Consider the following 18,132-nt stretch of genomic DNA (forward strand, 5'->3'; position numbering starts at 1 on the left):
TTCAAAGCTCTCTTCGGGAATGGGAAGGAACACTCTTGGTATAAGAGGGTCCCGCTGCTTGACTCGCTTCTTGACTATGCGGGTCCTGATGGGTTTCATTCTCTACCTTAACTGTAAAATAATAGGAATAACAATAAAAGGGGATGAGCCAAAATTTCTCAACAAGCCTGCAACAATATATATAGTATAAAGAAAGAGAAATAAGTGAACCAATAATTGAAACACTCAATTCATCATGGTGTATGGAGCTGAAGCTCTCATTCCCCGGTCACTAGTCTACGATTGGCAGTACCGCATCGATTGGGAGACATAGAAAGCGATCGTTTACACAAATTGATCCATCCCGAGGAAGATGGCAACCTCCTGTGCAAGAGCAACAGCGTAAAGCTTGGCATGATAGGCAGTTACGTCAGAAACCTATTTTCAAAGGCTACCAGACTTGGGGTTAGCTACGCGGAGCATCTCTTTCTTACCTTTCGGGTGGTCACAGGGAAGCTCTCTAATAGATCACTTAAGACAAAGGAAATGAACTACAACAAAGGTTAAGAACACAACACGGATAACCATTTTCAGGAATCAGAGCAGAATTCATCCAGCAGCTCTGTTCTTAGTAGGAGAAGACTCACAACCAGATACGTTCGTTCGGTCATTTAGCACGAACTTCACTGCCCTAGCGGGAAAGGCCCTCACCTTCGGTAACATCCTTAGCCCGGAACAAGAGCAGGGAAGAGATTCTTGAAAAGAGAATGCGCCTCACGACCATCATAACCTAACTCTAGGACTGCTCTCGTGCACTGATCTGAATCTGTATAGGATAGTAATTTGCCAATGCTGGCGAGTACCAAATGAACAAGACTGGAAACAAGAACCAACATATGCACTATAACCTGTTGATCAGTCAGAATATAGTGCGGATCTATACCCAACTGCATAGACCCAACCAACATAAAGAGTACTCAGGCAACTATGGCCTATTAAATAATGGTCTGGGTAAAACCCAGCCCGTATAGTAACCATCCAGTCCAAGGCTTAGCATCTGGAACAATCGGAATGCTTTTGATATATCCCAACACCAGGATATACCAGAGTATATGTAACAAGGGTAAAAAGGATTGAAATATGAACACGGAATCAATAAATTGGGTGAAATCAAGAATCGAAATGAAATTGAAACAAGCAATAATAAATGGGTAACAGTGTATATGAACAATGATTATCAAAGGTAACTGATACGATAAAAGAAAATATAAATCACTATTCTGAATTTAGAATAGGGGAAAAACTTGCCTTGCGCGTACTTAACCTGGTTCAACTCACCGTCTTCTGATCCTAGCTTGCTCTGCCTTGCTAACACTGAACCAATCATGGAAAGATAGTCGTTTAGATAACTTACTATATACGTGTATCTTGAATTGATATCACGCAACCTTATCAGTCTACCCATGCGTTTCTATCTGACTCGCATATATACAGATACATTTATACAGCACATATATTCACATAATCACGTAAAGAACGTAGCACATAAAGCACATAATCAATTTTTTTAGACTTATAATTATTTTTAGAATCGATTCTAGACTCATACCTGCATTAACTTGCCTTATCTGATTTTATTATAATTTTTCGAGATTTATTCGACTCAATTATACCCTATTAGGACCTACGAACTATCAATTATCACCAAACCACTCTTTTTCGGAAGAAATTATAACCTACAACTATTTTTATTGAATTCGTCTCATTTTTCTGAGTCTATGGGTCTTCGTTTCGCTCAAATCGGACTAACGGTTGAATTATTATGAATTAAACAAAATTTAATTAATTAATAATTAATTTATAAATAATTAATTATAATTAAACAATCCTTAATTATATTTTTAAATAATTAATTAATAAATATTGTATTTTAAAATAATTAATCCCTAATTATTAGGAATTATTACTATTTATTACAAATTATTATTACTTATTCGATCAGATCGATTATTTACAAATAATCAATCGATTTAATTAACTGATACGCTATTTATCGAATAACTACGAATTACTCGAATTATAAACCAACTTAACGATTAATCACTCGTATATCTACGAGCTACTCGCAATTCTTGCATAATTATCGAACTATTATATTATTATTGAAACTCATACGATTCGCTAATCAATTAGTTATCGATATTTTATTATACACTATAAATAATTACCGCAATATTATTCGAATAACTATCGCTCGAATACTAATTCTAATTATCGAATTACTATTCGCATTATTAACTAATTATTAGATTATTAATCATATCACTTAATTATTTCTAATTCTTATTTATTAATTAATTACCTAATTATTAATTAATTACCCAATTATTAATTAATTAGATAATTAATAAATAATTAGATAAATAATTAATAATTAATTAAATAATTAATTTCAAATTTATAATTTAATAAAATAATTAATAAATAATTAATAAATTACTCAAAAACACAAAATCAGAACAGAGTTTGGGTTCTGAAGGATCAAACCCGGGTCGTTTCCGGGTTGCAAACCGGGTCGACCTCGGGTTAACGGGTCACGAAGAACAGCCGTCACTGTCCCAGAATCCGGCGACGACGACGGTTTCCGGCGAGGCAAAAACACTCGATTCCAGGCTCGTTCTTCTGCGGTTTCGAAGCACAGCAACACAACGACGCTCCCAGCACCTTCCTCCTCCTTCCCTCGTCTTCCTCTCGACGAAACGTGACCGGAAACGCGAAGAACACGGCGGCGACGTCTAAAATCCGGCGAGCACGAAACCGAAGCCAACGAGCACAAACCCAGTGCCAATCGATCCCAAATTCAACGATCTAAACGTCCATGCTAACAGAATCATCAAACAATTAACAGAACTGCAAACCCGAATTCAAGAAATTAAACCCGAAAATACAAATTCCAATTCAATCAATCAAACATCAAAAATAATTACATAATCGAAAACTACAGATCATAAGCTTCAAAACGAGTACTTACACTAACGATTTGAACTCCGGAATCACGATGAAAATCAGCTTTGATCCTCCTGCTCTGTTCTTCACAAACCCTAACCCTAATTCCCTTTCTAATTTTCTTTTTATTTTTCTGATTTTTAATTATAATTAACTGATTTAATTAATAGTAAATCAGTTTTTGTAATTATGAAAATAATACCCCTTAGTAAAATTAAGGGTCTAATAACACTCCTAATAAAAATATTTGGCCTCAATTTTTATAATTTTTGGGTATTAATATTGAATTTTTAAATATCCAATAAATATAAAATAAATGCTAAAAATTCCCAAAAATTGTGAATATTACAAAAATACAAAGAAAAATGATATATGATAATTTCATGATCATATAAAAATAAAAATGAAATTTTTGTGGGGTTTTTGGTACCCGAAGGGGTCCGGAAAAGTCGTTTTTCGCGAAAAATGTCAATTTGTAAAACGTCTAAGGGTTCAGAATAGCGATATGGTATAGGGCATTTTAAATAAAATAGGGCCAATGATTTTGTTTGAAATACGGGCTTTTAAAACATAGTTTTGAGCTGTACGGGTTTTGATATAAAATATATAACTGACGATAAAATGCTCAATAAATATCCAAAACACGTTTGGATCAAAACAGCCAACACATAACACATAGCAGTTAGGGTTTAATGACTTAACACATTTAATCACATAATAATACACATAATTTATCATTATTATAATATAATACAAACGTAATTTCTCGGTCGTTACAGTATTCACCCCTTTGAATGCGCCGAACTCCAAGATTCTCCACGAGATTAAGGGCAAACCAGGATTCGTCCGTCCCGCCAAAATGAAGGTCCCAAACCACAAGAAGAACCCTGATAAATACTGTGACTATCATAGGGACAAGGGGCATAACACCGATAAGTGATATCACCTCAAAAAGCTCATTGAGTGCATGATCAAAGACGACGAGCTTAATCAGTTCGTCCGAGATCTAAGAGATAGGTTGGGGCCGAAGGAGAACCAAGAGGAGGAGGTAGACGCCGAGGAGCCAGAGTGAAGGGACATGATAAGGGGCGAATTAAAAACTATATCTGGGGGCAATATCCTGGATAAGGATAGTAAGACAGCAAACAAGAAGTATGCCCGACAAGTGTACAATCTGTATCAGTTTGGACAGGCAAAGCCCTATATGCCCATGACCTTCAGCACTGAAGACTATGAGGATGTCATTCGTCCGCACGAGGACCCTCTAATCATCAATCCTATCATCGGGCAAAATAAGATATGGAAGGTAATGGTGGATACAGGCAGCTCGGCCAACATACTGTTCCACAAAACCTACTGCAAGATGAACTTGGCTGGAGAGAAACTAGAGCCCTGCAACGAGGCTCCCCTTTATGCCATTGGAGGGCATCCCATTCAGTTCGAAGGAACAATTACTCTACCGGTCCTCCTAGGCAAATTGTCATATACCGTCGAGAAGCCGGTGAAGTTCTATATAGTTCGGATGGAAAGCCCGTACAATGCAATATTTGGCAGGCCCTTCTTATCAACCTTTGAAACAGTGGAGTCTATACCCCACCTTAAACTCAAGTTCCCCACCGAGAAAGGGGTAGGAGAAATGAGAGGCGATCAGAAAACCGCCCGAATCATAATGCTGGAAGACCTTGAGAAGGATCAGGAATATGAAGGACCGGATGGAACCGGAAAGAGGAAGCGGGCTGAGTCCGAGCCCAGCGGAAGCCGAGAAACACTGAACATTGAGTTGGAGAAATTTGGGGCCGATCTCTCGAGCCCGATTGTCGAACCCGCCGCGGAAACCGAAGAAGTAGAATTGTACGCGGGCCATTCGGGAAAGATGGTTCGGATCGGAAAAAATATGGGGTCGGATCTGAAGACGAAGGTAATAGCTGTCATTCGGCAATACCATGACGCGTTCGCCTGGGGGCCGGAAGACATGCCCGGATTGGATCCCAAGACGGTAAAGCACTGCCTGAATGTGTATCCCGATGCCAAACCGGTGAAGCGGAAGAAGAGGACATTTGCAGTCGAACGACAGAAGGTTATAGAGGCCGAAGTAGAAAAATTGTTGGAAGTCAAATTTATCGAGGAAATTGAATATCCAGACTGGCTGGCCAAGGTGGTGGTCGTTAAGAAGTCGAATGGAAAGTGGAGGATGTGCGTGGATTATAAGAATCTCAATAAAGCATGCCCGAAGGATCACTATCCCTTGCCCAGCATCGACCAACTGATAGATGCCACGGCAGGATATGAGGTACCTAGTTTTTTGGATGCTTTTTCTGGTTATCATCAAATTGCTATGAATGATGAGGATGTGCCCAAGACAGCGTTCATAACTCCGAAGGGGACTTATGTTTATATTAAAATGCCCTTTGGACTGAAGAACGCTGGAGCCACATTCCAACGAATGGTGAACAAGGTCTTTAAAAAGCAGATTGGAAGGAACATAGAAGCATATGTGGATGATATGATTGTAAAATCACTGTTCCAAGATCATGCCGAAGACTTAGAAGAATGCTTCGAAACGCTCCGAAAGAACAACATGAGAATCAATCCGAACAAATGTACCTTCGGAGTCTCCAGTGGCAAGTTTCTTGGTTACATAGTCAGTGCCCGGGGGATAGAGGCGAACCCAGAGAAGATCGAGGCAGTTATTAATATGGAACCTCCCAAATGCATCAGAGACATCCAGAAATTGATAGGCCGGCTCGCCGCCCTTCGGAGTTTCATTTCCCGGTCAGCTGAGAAGGCACTCCCCTTCTTCGCCGTGCTCAAAGGGTCAAAGAATTTTGAATGGGGGCCTGAATGTCAAAGGGTATTCGAAGAAGTAAAAGAATATCTTACAAAGGCACCACTCTTGATGAGGCCCGATCCGAAGGAAACCCTTCAACTTTATCTATCCGTGTCCGACAGAACTCTGGGAGCAGTACTTGTGAAAAACTACGAGGGCAATCAGCATCCCATGTCCTCAAGGATACAGAGACAAGGTACCCCAACGCCGAAAAATTCGCATATGGGCTGGTTATGGCCTCCCGAAAATTGCGACATTATTTTCAAGGCCGGACGATTCAAGTTGTTACCAGCCAACCTCTGAAGAAGATTTTAACAAGGCCCGAAGCTTCTGGAAGAGTCGTAGCATGGTCCATCGAACTCGGGGAATTTGATCTCGAGTACGTCCCCCGAACGGCAATTAAGGCTCAGGCTTTGGCTGACTTCATGGTTGAATGCACATTTTCCGGTCTGAAGGATCTTTCACCCGACGAACAACTAATCCGAATCCCAGGGAAGTGGAAACTTTTTGTAGATGGGTCGGTAGCCGGAAAAAAGTGCGGGGCCGGCTTAATTCTCTCCAGCCCGAAGGATTCGAGATATGCCAGGCCATAAGATTCGACTTTCCTTTGACGAACAATGAAGCCGAGTACGAAGCGCTCCTCGCAGGGATGGAGCTGGCCAGAAGCCTTGAGGCGAAGCATCTAAGGGCCTTCAGCGACTCCATGCTGGTTGTGAAACACTTCACGGGGGAATATGAGCAAAGAGATCCCCGAACGAAAGCCTATGCTGCCAAGGTACGAGATGCTTCTTTGTCATTTGAAACCTTTGAACTAAATTAAATTGCCAGAGAAAACAATGCTAGGGCATACGCCCTTTCCAGGCTAGCTTCGGCCGAGACACAGAACTTAACTAATTCTATTTACCTCACCGAAGCCAAGACGCCTTCGATCGAGAAGAAAGAATGTCTGGAGATTCACCAAGGGAACGATTGGATGACCCCCCTCAGGAACTTTCTGGAGAAAGGCATTCTACCTCCAGACCGAAGGGAAGCGCTAAAAATTAAATACAGAGCATCGAACTACACAATCATTAATGGGTGGATGTATCGCCGGTCAGTCAGTCAGCCCCTTCTGCGATGTTTAAACACCGAAGAACAATGACAGGCTCTAGAGGCGGTGCACGAAGGAATGTGCGGCGAACACTTAGTCGGTTGGTCCCTCGCCTTTAAAATTCTCCGACAGGGATTCTTCTGGCCCACTCTGAAGGCCGACGCCAGCAACTATGCAAAAAGGTGTGTACAGTGCTAGCTGTTCGCCACTGTCCCAAAACAGCCCCCAGAAGAGATGACTTCGGTATTAAGTCCCATTTCGTTCACCGTATGGGCCGTGGATATTGTGGGCATTCTCCCAAAAAGCACAAGGCAAGCAAAATACTGCATAATTGCCCTCGACTACATGACCAAGTGGGTCGAAGCACGACCTCTCTCCGCCATTACCGAAGAAGCAGCAAAGAAGTTCTTCTGGGAACAAATTATTCTCCGGTTCGGGATTCCGAAGGTCTGCATCTCTGACAATGGGACCCAGTTTATTGGAAACAAATTTCGTAAGTTTTTGCACCACTTCGGAATTGAGCAAAAGTTTAGCTCAGTCGCCCACCCGCAAGGGAATGGGGCAGTAGAAGCAGCTAACAAAATAATCTTTCAAGGAGTAAAGAAAAGGCTGGGAGAAGCTAAAGGAAGATGAGCGGAAGAACTCCCTTGGATCCTATGGGCCTACCGAACGACCCCCAGGACATCGACGGGAGAAACTCCTTTCCGAATGGCCTATAGAACCAAAGCCCTAATTCCAGTAGAAGTAGGCTTGGAATCATATCGAACTGAGACCTAAAATGTAGAAACTAATAGCTTCAGGCTGAGGGCGAACGTAGACTTATTAGAGGAGGAAAGAGAAGCCGCCCACCAAAGGAACATGAGATTCTTGCTACAAGCGGCACGATACTATGACTCCAATGTCAAGAAGAGGTCTTTCGGAGTCGGAGACCTAGTCCCAAGGGAGTTGGCCACATCTATGCCGGCTAAACGAGGAAAGCTTCAGCCTAACTGGGAGGGGCCCTATAAGGTGATCGAGGTCGTTCGTCCCGGAACATACAAGCTTGAAACATTATCGGGCGAAGCAATCAAAAACACTTGGCACGCCAGTCGCCTTCGGAAATTTTATCAGTAAGAAATTTCTTTAAAGTTTGTACTTGAATTTTATATAAAGAATGTAAGCAGTTCGATTATAAATAAAGACGAATTTTCTGTCACATTTCTTTATTTACCAAAGCTGAGGCCGTATGAGTATTATCTGAGGGCGATCCCGAAGACGATAAACTCTTCGACCGCCGCCCTTGTCTAGTTTGTTAACGAAGCATGTAACATAAGGGGCAATCACCCAAAACTTAAACATCCTTCACTACACTATTACAAATTCGCACATGGTAAACACGAATTAAGGGCCTTAAGGGGCAATCCTAAAATAATGCCCTATCCTTCGTCTTTCCCTCGTTCGTGTGATATTCAAGAAGGCCGAAGGAAACCCTGTCCAGGGGCAATCTTAGAAAGGGACATGCTCCTTCGGCCTCAATCACGATTGTAACTACCAAAGAATACAAAATGAAGAACGACCTGGTCCAGGGCCAATCCCGAAGAAGACCAGCCAAAACTTCTTATTAACCGAACGAACAATGACATGTTGATCAAGGGGCAATCACTAAATGACCAACACCCTTGTTCCTTCGCGTAAGAGCATTAAAAGCATTAACAGCCCGAAGTCACCTTCGGCCTTTAACCCTTGGGGTCATAGGGGGTAGTAAGGCATTATTAAAATTGCTAAGGCAAAAGCCGAAGATGCGATTCGTTTTATTAAAATTGCTATATCAAAATTGCTAAGGCAAAAGCCGAAGATGCGATTCATTTTATTAAAATCGTTAAGGCGAATGAATAAAGCCGAAGATGCGATTCACTTTATTAAAATTGTTAAAATTGCTAAGTCAAAAGCCGAAGATGCGATTTGTTTTATTAAAATTGTTAAGGCAAATGAAGCCGAAGACACAATTCGTTAAAATCGTTAAGGCGAATGGATAAATCCGAAGACACGATTCATTTTATTAAATTTGTTAAGGAAAACTTAGGATTGAGGGCCTCAGTGCTGAAAGCTTAGGATTGAGGGCCTTCATCCGAGAGCTCTTCGTCTTCGCCGGAGGAGACAGGAGGGGCTTCAACTGCTGACCGGCCGATAGGATCCTCCAGGCTGTCGTCCAGCAACTTCTTATAGTCCCAGTTCAGGCCATGGGCCTTCTTCAGGACATAGTCAGCGCCGAACTGGAAGCAGCGCACTTCCGTCTGGTCCAGCTGCTTCTGCTTCTTCCGAAGCTCCTTTCGGGACCTCTTCAGCTGGACGTTCCGGTGGGAGATCCTCCGGTTCGCCTTCTCCAATTCATTCTCCAGCCGAGACTTGTCCTCCTTCAGCACGGTGGCCTCGTCGTCCAGGACCTCGTTCTGGGCTTTGACCCTTACAAGTTCCTCCTCGGCCGCCGTGGCCCTCCTCTCCAGCTCCTTCACCTCGGCCATCCGAGTCTCCATATCCCTAACTTTATCCTCCACGGTTGCGGCCCAAGGAGCAGTCTGCAAAAAAGACAAGGCAAAAGCATTAGAAAAAGGTGTGGAAAGAAAAAAGGACAAGCGAAAGAAAAAATGAAGAAAACTTAAAAACATACCAAGGACAAAAAGGACAGAAGCTCAGTGCAAGCCTCGGTCGGAGAAGCCGAAGCAAAGGCCGGCAGATCGGCCGGGAGCTGGAGGCCGTGGCACAGGTCCGAAGCAACCTCCTTAGTAGACTGCCTCACCGGGTAGACAGTGTGGTCGGACGTCAGCACACCCCATCCGGGGAGATAGGAGTGAACGACCCCCTCCCGGCTGCGAGTCCTCTTGGAAGAGTTCCCTTCCCTCACCACCACCGGCTCGTCCTCATCTCTATCAGAGGCCGCCGGAACCTGACGGAGCGGCGTGACCCTGTCTCGGGTCTATCCTCCGTCTCCTCGGAAGGATTCGGCGTGGACCCTCCATCAACAGCTTTCTTCTTCGCCACCTCTTCTGCAGGCCTCTTTTCGGCCGCCCTGGCCTTCTTCTGCTCCATCAGGGCCTCTCTTGAAGACACTGAAATGTAAACAGGAGACAAGTCAGCACGAGCAGGTATGACAGAATGCATAAAAAGGACAAATTATATAGGCGATGGAACAAAATAAATAATGAAAGAACAAAGGAAAAAGTTTTGTTACCCCCACCCCACAAGCTGAGGAGCCAATCTCTATCCCGAAACTCCTCGGGACCCAATTTGCTCACATTGACGTCTACCAGGGCCGCGTAGTCCTCCTTCTCCCTCTCTGTTAGACTCGGAGCGAGGAGCAGCGAAGGGTTCACGTCCCGCACGACGGACAACGGATCCAATTTCCGACCACTCACAAAACACCAGTGAGTATGGGTCTGCTTGTTACTGGAGTTGGTGGCCGTCCAATCTGCCCAGCCAGCCCGACGAGCAATGGTATAAAAACGCGGGCTCTTCGGGTTCTTTCGGAAGTCATAATGCCACAAGAATAGCCTCGGAGTTGGGAGAACTCCGGCATGAAGGCACCTGTTCTGGAAGCAGTTGATGTGGATGAACCCGTTGGGATCCATCTGCCCCAGGGCGATCCCCATCTGTCTGAAGAGGTACTTCACCATCTTCAGAATCGGCACTCTAAAGCCACATTTGAAAGTCGCCTCCGAGATCCCGACGGCACAGCTACCAAACCCTTCGGGCACCCCAGGCGTGTCATAATCTGTTCGTTCTCCTTAGGGGCATAGAGTCAAAAGAAATTCCGAAGGACAAAGAAATCAGAATACATCTGAATTATTCTCTCATTCGTCAATTCCGACCGGTTATTCACCACCGGGCAATTCGCCACCGATCCAAAAAGATCCCGACCCGTTCTCTCGGGGTGAATAGAAGAGGTTCCCACCAAAGTGCCCGACCTTGGGTCCCAAGTCTCTAGGGCGATTCGCTCGCTCCATGTCCCTGTATTTGGAAACAGAGCGACATTAGTCCATGTACTCGCGACAAGACAAAGGAAAAATGAAAAATATTAGAAGGCCGAGTACATGTCCCAGAACCGAGCGAACAGAAAAAAGATCTGGAGTCGGCTCCCGAAGGCTGTTCTAAAGGGAAAGTCCCCCCGAAGGACGTACTCGCCCCCAGAAAACCATCCGCCTGCCATCTTTAAACTCCAAACCGCCCATCTGCCCCTGGGTCGGCTCCCGAAGGACGTTCTTAGGCCAAGAACCCCCCGAAGAGAGTTACTGATTTGAAGGTGTTCTTGGATTGAGATGTGATAATCTGGGAAGACGGAGTTGTTGTTGCCCGTGATTGAAAAACTCGCCGCAGTTCGTTGCTGTGTGTGGAGAAACTGAAAGTGATAAAAAGAAAAGGAAATGCGCAAATGGACTTTATATAGGCGCCTAAAATGAATTCAGAAAGGCGACGTTTGGGGGTTTTTAAAATAGACGTCCCAGATTAAAACGGTTGAGATTCAACGGCTGAGATTGAGCCATGGAACGACGTGCCAACAGCTGTCACGTTAATGCACTGCAAGTTCCCACAAGCTTGCCACGTGTACGACCGAAGATCAAGGCGGAATTGAAGCGGTCGCCCTAGGGTTTCTTCACCTCAATATGGGCCGAGACCGGTGTCCGTCGGCCGGCCCGAAGGCCCAGCCGAAGGACAAGGACATGTTGGTTATAGGCCCACCAAGGCCCATCGAACGAAGGCCCAATATGCGATTGAGCTACTGGGCCGAAGGACCTTCAGGCCCGCGAGATGAAGGCCCACATAAGTCCCAGGCCAAGGCCCACTTTACTTCCAGACCGTTAGGAAGAACAAGGGACATAACGCCCCTTTTTCACTCCCTCCTTAATGATGAGTAACGGATGAGCATTCATGGCAGAATTGGGTATAAAAACCCTTGAAAAGTAAGACAAAACAAACACATTCTCACATACACTCTGCTTTTCTTGTATTATTACCACACCCTTACAACCAGATTCTTATTCTCACACCGGAGGTGAATCGGGGGTACAAACTCTCGCATTCTCTTCATTTTCATGTATCAGCCGAAACCACCTTCAAGGCAGCCGAAGCCAGTTTAAGCTCTCGAAGGAATCTGGGCTTAACAAGTAACTCATAAATATTTGTACCTAACAAATTCATCTTACTTTTAAACTAAACATATAAATTCATAATTTAAATCCATGTCATATTAATTCGATTTTTGGTTCCAACACTACAATAGCTCTTTCAAAACCAAACCATCCTTTCCATCCATTTCAATCCCGGTTCGTAATTTTAATAATTTTCTGTGTCAGGAAAATTCATCGATTGTCCTGACACAGAAAATTCATCGATTGTCCCAATTACAGGCACTGTTAATCTATTGTTGACTTGTAGGAGCGTAGTTACAATTTTAACCGGAAATTTTTTCAATTGAAACTTTACTTAAAAAGTCCTAATTTTCAAAAAACATTTTAAAAATCAGTTGACAAGTCCTAAAATAAAATAAAAAATGGAGGTATTCCGACAATATATTGGGGAATGATTAGGTGGCCCCTGAGTTCGTGGTACCTGTCCCACGTGTACCTTCGACCCGACTAGCATTCCGCATTCGCTCTCCGACAATCATATCATATTCATATCTTCTTCTCTGTCCGTACCTGGGGGTTTCTTCTCCCATATGCCCCTCACGTGGGCCGGGCCCGTTACAATTTTTTAACCATTAATGCCTCTCATCAAGGGGCAATTACGGATTTCGGATCATATTTGTGTTCATAAATGAATCAATTTCGGGTCAAGTTTAAAATTAACTAAAATTAAATAAAAACAAATTTTTAAATGAGAAGAAATAAAATTCGTAATAACAGGTCAATTCGGGTCACTTTTGGGTTGTACAGGTCGTGTTCGGTTCACTTTGGGATTTTCTAGTAGTAAATCGGGTTATGAATCGAGTCGGGTTCGGATCGGGTTTCGGGTCGTGTCCGATATTGCCGTGCGATCAACATGTGACGTTCAAAAGGATTTTGTTATGGTTGTTATCAATACTAGGCCAGAGGATGAGTCGGTCCAGCTCGATTTCTAAATGAAATCGGAACCACAACCATATATCTCCGATTTTTAAAATCGAAAATCATTATCGTCAATTATGATTTGAATTCAGTTTTGGTATAAAAAAAACCCAATTTCAATTGTAATCAGTTTAGTTTCGATATTAAAACCGAATGAAATAAAAATTGAAAAATGAAAATATAACTATAAATCAAAACAGGTTATAAGTGTGTGATTTTAAAATTAATTGCTCCTGAGACTTGGCAGCTTCTGAAACTATTTCAGCACCTAATGCGGGAAGGTGGATTAATATTAGTTTCTTTAATCTTAATTTTCACATGCTCTTGTGTTTCAGTGTACTTTTATATTGTCAATTTTTGCTTCTAAATAAAAGTGTATGCCTCATCTGTTTCAGCTGCTTGGTTATGTATTTGGGGCGTTATCCGCAATCTGCGTTTGATCACCGAAAACTAACAATAGGTTCAATATATAAATGCTCTATAAATGAAGTTGCACATGTTTGTACAACGTAGCTAAAATATTTGAACACCTAAAATATTTCACTGTTTTTTAAAGAGTTGTTTGTCAAATTTTTAAAAGGTTAACTACATTTCTTTACAATAGTCATTGTGTGCTTAACACCAAGAAAGTAACATCAAACACTGCAAGTGTTGTCACCAATTCTACATTCAAAAATATATTTAGTATAAACAGGTACTACTATTTAAACCAAAACTATTACTGCTACATATATTTATTTAGTTATTAAATATTACTAGCTTAAAACCCTAACGATGCACCGATACCCAAATCTTTTTTAATATTATATAATTTTTGTAAACAAAATATTCTAAATTGAGTTTGTAAAATTTATTCATTATTTTTTTTATTTTTACCTTTCTAAATAATATGATTTCGTGATAATTATATTAATACATATGTATGTTCATATGTTTTTAAAATTATTATAGAGAGTTTATAGTTTTTTTGAGAATAAAAATATAATGTTTTTCTATTATTTTGAAACTTTAATAAAAATATTATTTCTCGAAAGTTTATTACTTAATCCATAAATTATAAGAGCTATTTTAAAAAGACAATAGTATTGATTGAACGATATAGTTTATTGATCATTTTATGTGTGTTTTAAAAAAAAATTATGTTTAGTCAAAAGTTAATTTTTGGTTCATATCAATAGAATACGAATTATACTTAATCTAATATTAATTTAATTTATCCCATATTAGTGTTTTACTTTATTTTATTTTAGCACGAGACCCATTACTATGACCAAATTCAGCTAATTAAATTTAGTTTAATTTTAATTTTTTATGTCCGGATTAATAAAATAATTTTGTTTTAGCCCAAATAATTAATGTATATGATTTTATTTTAGTTGGTTGAATTATATTTTAATTATCTTAGATGACTAATATGTATTATTTTATTTATTCTAGTTCAATAGAATAGTTTTTTAGACAAATCATTAATATTTATTATTTTTTCTTATCCCGATGCACATTATATCAACTAAATTAAACTAATTATATTTATCTTGCTTAAATTTATTTTAGTCCGAAATATTAATTAGAATAATATATACCTAAATATGAATTAGAATTTTAAATTGGTAGAGGAACTTAACTTTAATATCAATTAATAATAATATAGAGTTGGATATGAAATAGTTATTAAATTGACTAAAGAAATTGACTCCAATATCAATAAGTATTGGAATTGACAAATCGACTAACTGGACAATAAGATATAGAATAATTAATTAAGGGTAATTAAGTAATTTTATCAAGTATCGACTGACCGACTACCAAACTTTTAATATTTCGTTTATTATAATATAGTATAGTATATATATATATATATATATATATATATATATAAATTCTATGAAGTCTTCATTTTTTGCGGAGTCCAGGATTCTACATACGTTCTACAACTAAATACTACATAAAACATTACAGTTAATGTTATTTTCGTGAATTATTTTGCATACACATCAATATTTTAATAAAAAATATGCAAAATACATATAATTTATGGGTAAAAATTGTAAACCATATTATTCTATAATACATGTTTAGTATGCAGAACATACATCTTTATATTACAGAACTTATTTGTTCTTTTTATAAAATATATGAGATTTGCAAGATTTTTATTTGAATAATGATATTTATATAAAATGATGCACAAAATAATATGAGTATCTAATCTTTTACGTACTATATTAATTACAGAATGTAAATGGACTCCAGGAATAAAAAAACAAGTACTCCATTGCCTATGAAATTCTATAAATCATCAAATAAGATCGGCCACAACATGCATAAATTTCCGTCTAGTGTTTTTCGTGAAAACAGTTTCAAATCAGCATAACTTGCACCGAGATTCTAACAACTTCTAAATTTGTGTTGTCATGAATTTTTTCCAAAAACAATAAATTTAGCTCAATTTGATTGACTTATATTATCGATAATAATAAACCCGCATGCATAAAAATTACACCAATTGAAATGAATTAAATTTATAAATTGAAATCTTACCATGTATTTACGAGCATCCCCTAAAATATTCAATATTAAAATTCAAATATTGTACACTTCCATTTCGTAGCCACACCCTGAGAGTAAGAGACCAAGTTAAATATTTTTTCAAATTATGGGTACACCACTTGTTACATTTCATTTCATTTCATTTGAATCATTAATCTACAGGTAAGAAGTGCAAGCGCTCAGGAAATCGTTGTCATGTTAGTTTATGTTATCCATTTTTCTTATAAAATTTAAAATTCTACTCTTTTACGTCGAAATAAATGTTAAAAAACCATTTTGTAATAAAATGTTACTGAAATTTGTGTTTTTAAACTGGTACTCTCCGGGCCCCTTTTGCCTTTTACTTTATCCTTTGTACATGTTATAAAAATGTTAGCCGAATAAGTTGTTTTCTTGCTTAGTCATCGTAATAGTTACTGTATATTAAATTAAGATGAGTAATTTGTTTGCGTATATTTGACAAATTTTGAAAAATGTTTATATTTTTCTGAAAAAAGAGAACATCCACGATAAAAAGGTTCCTTAAAGTTAATTTTAAAAAAAATATGTAAAATGATTAAGATTTTGTATATAAAAATTGAATAATTTTTTTATATAAATAAATTTACCCCTGTATTTGCAAAAATAAAATTTTAATTTTATTTATTATAAAATACTTATTTTCAGATAATTCTCTAAATTTAACGGTCAATTGACATTGCAAATGTATCGTGCAACTTCCCCAAGTTCACTTGTCTTCAAAGAACGCTCCATCATGATTGCCCTTCACGTGTAATCCACGTGGCAGACAATTCACCCCAGGCCAGCAAAGCACACGTGTACTCCATCTGTACTCGCACGTGCACTTGTATTCGCGGGTCAAATATTTTTCGATCTCGTCAACAGTCGTATCCTCCCCGTCTGCATCAAAATCATTTCATCATTCGCTTGTCATTGTTTTTCCAAGGGTACGGATCCATCACAGCCGTCGATTAAGAATTTAAAATTACCCCAGTTTTCGATTACAGGATACCCCACGTGCACTCGGGCATGTGCAACTAGTATCAGCGAGAGAGTTTTAGGTTTACAGCTTTGCCTCGATTTTAGTATCAAGATGTTAGCAGGGGTCCCATATGTTTACCGGGTGTGCTGGTTGCCATGTGACTAGGCACTAGCGTACAAAGCCCTTTTCAAATATGGGTGTTAGGGCAAATCCAACATTAATCTAAATATTTGGGGCAATTATTCCAAATTTCATTCCAACAGTGATCCAAATTTGGATCACTTAGTTTAATATAAAATAATGATTTTGTTATTTGTACTTTATGAGATTTTAAATTGATCTTTGATTATTTAATTATATAATTAATAACAGAATATAAATAATAGTTAACAAAATTTATTTTTAAAATAAAACTTAAAATAATGAGAAAAAATAATTTCATTAAAATTTAAAAATAAAAAATAAAGAGACACATATTGTACTTAGAGATTCATTAATTGAGCCTTTGTGGGAACAATGTACTAATTCGGAAAATTAGTATTTATTAATGATATTTTGTATGTTAATTATTGCAATAAATGTGTTTTTCGTGAATTAAGTGCACAATTTTAATATTTTTATGTGTATTAATATTTTTTGATTTAATTAATTTAAGAAATATTATATAAATTGTTAATAATGATTAAATGATAAATTTAAGATAAAAATGCTTAATATGATATTTATATATTATTATATGTAAAAAATAATTTGGATCAAATATTTGGATCACACTGTTGGAGTTGGTCAGAAATTTGGATCAGTATTTGGATCAGATGGTGATCCAAATTTGAATTTTTGGATCACAACTGTTGGATATGGCCTTAGAACACCTGCAATGCGGGGTTACTTCATACCTCGGAACACGTAATTTCTCCAAGTGGTTGGATAGTGAATATTTCAACATTAGACGAGACACTTTCAAATGGCCAGGGTCACTGTCTCGGACCGGAGCCATTTGGCCGTAGATAAATATTTTAATACTACTTTTTGAGAAATACTGAACATGCCATATGATTATGTAAACTTGTGAGTGTATATGTGAATTACTTTTAAACAACGGCTATAATATCAACGGTTAGTATACTAACGTTATAATTATAACGGTTATAAATGGTAATATTTTTATTTCTATAAATATCAATTTCTTTACTCTCATTATTCACACTCCTTACTTCTAAAAGAAAATCTTAGCAAAATGAATCCAAACAACCCCCCATCTTCAAATCAAAATTCAAATTCTCAAAATATAAACCATCAATTTCCATATCCATTTCCAAATTTCTATTTTCCAAACCCACAAAATTTAAACCCATATCAATTTTCACATTATCAGAATTCTCAATTTCCATTTTCATATCCTCAAAATTTACCCCATAACTTTCCATTTCCTCCATTTCTAAATTCACAATTTGAAACCCAACTAACACCAATTAATATCCAAAATTCTCCGGAAACACAAGTGCCGGCCTTTGGCCACGAAAATATTATTGATCTAAATGATGATTGTGAAGAAAGCGAAGATGTACAAGAAAATACCGGTCAGTGGAAGTGGGTTGAAGATAAACTACTAATAAGT

General features: G+C 38.8%; 1 protein-coding gene across 1 annotated transcript; it reads left to right on the forward strand.

Moving 5' to 3' along the window:
* Positions 1-6,245: 6,245 nt before the first annotated feature.
* On the forward strand, positions 6,246-7,535 carry LOC141665351 (uncharacterized). The gene is made up of 2 exons (XM_074471333.1): positions 6,246-6,587; positions 7,125-7,535. Exons 1-2 carry the CDS (start codon positions 6,246-6,248, stop codon positions 7,533-7,535), a joined length of 753 nt encoding a protein of 250 aa, XP_074327434.1.
* The last annotated feature ends 10,597 nt before the right edge of the window (positions 7,536-18,132 follow it).

The sequence above is a fragment of the Apium graveolens genome, chromosome 6, assembly GCF_009905375.1.
Source record: "Apium graveolens cultivar Ventura chromosome 6, ASM990537v1, whole genome shotgun sequence".
Classification (NCBI taxonomy): domain Eukaryota; kingdom Viridiplantae; phylum Streptophyta; class Magnoliopsida; order Apiales; family Apiaceae; genus Apium; species Apium graveolens.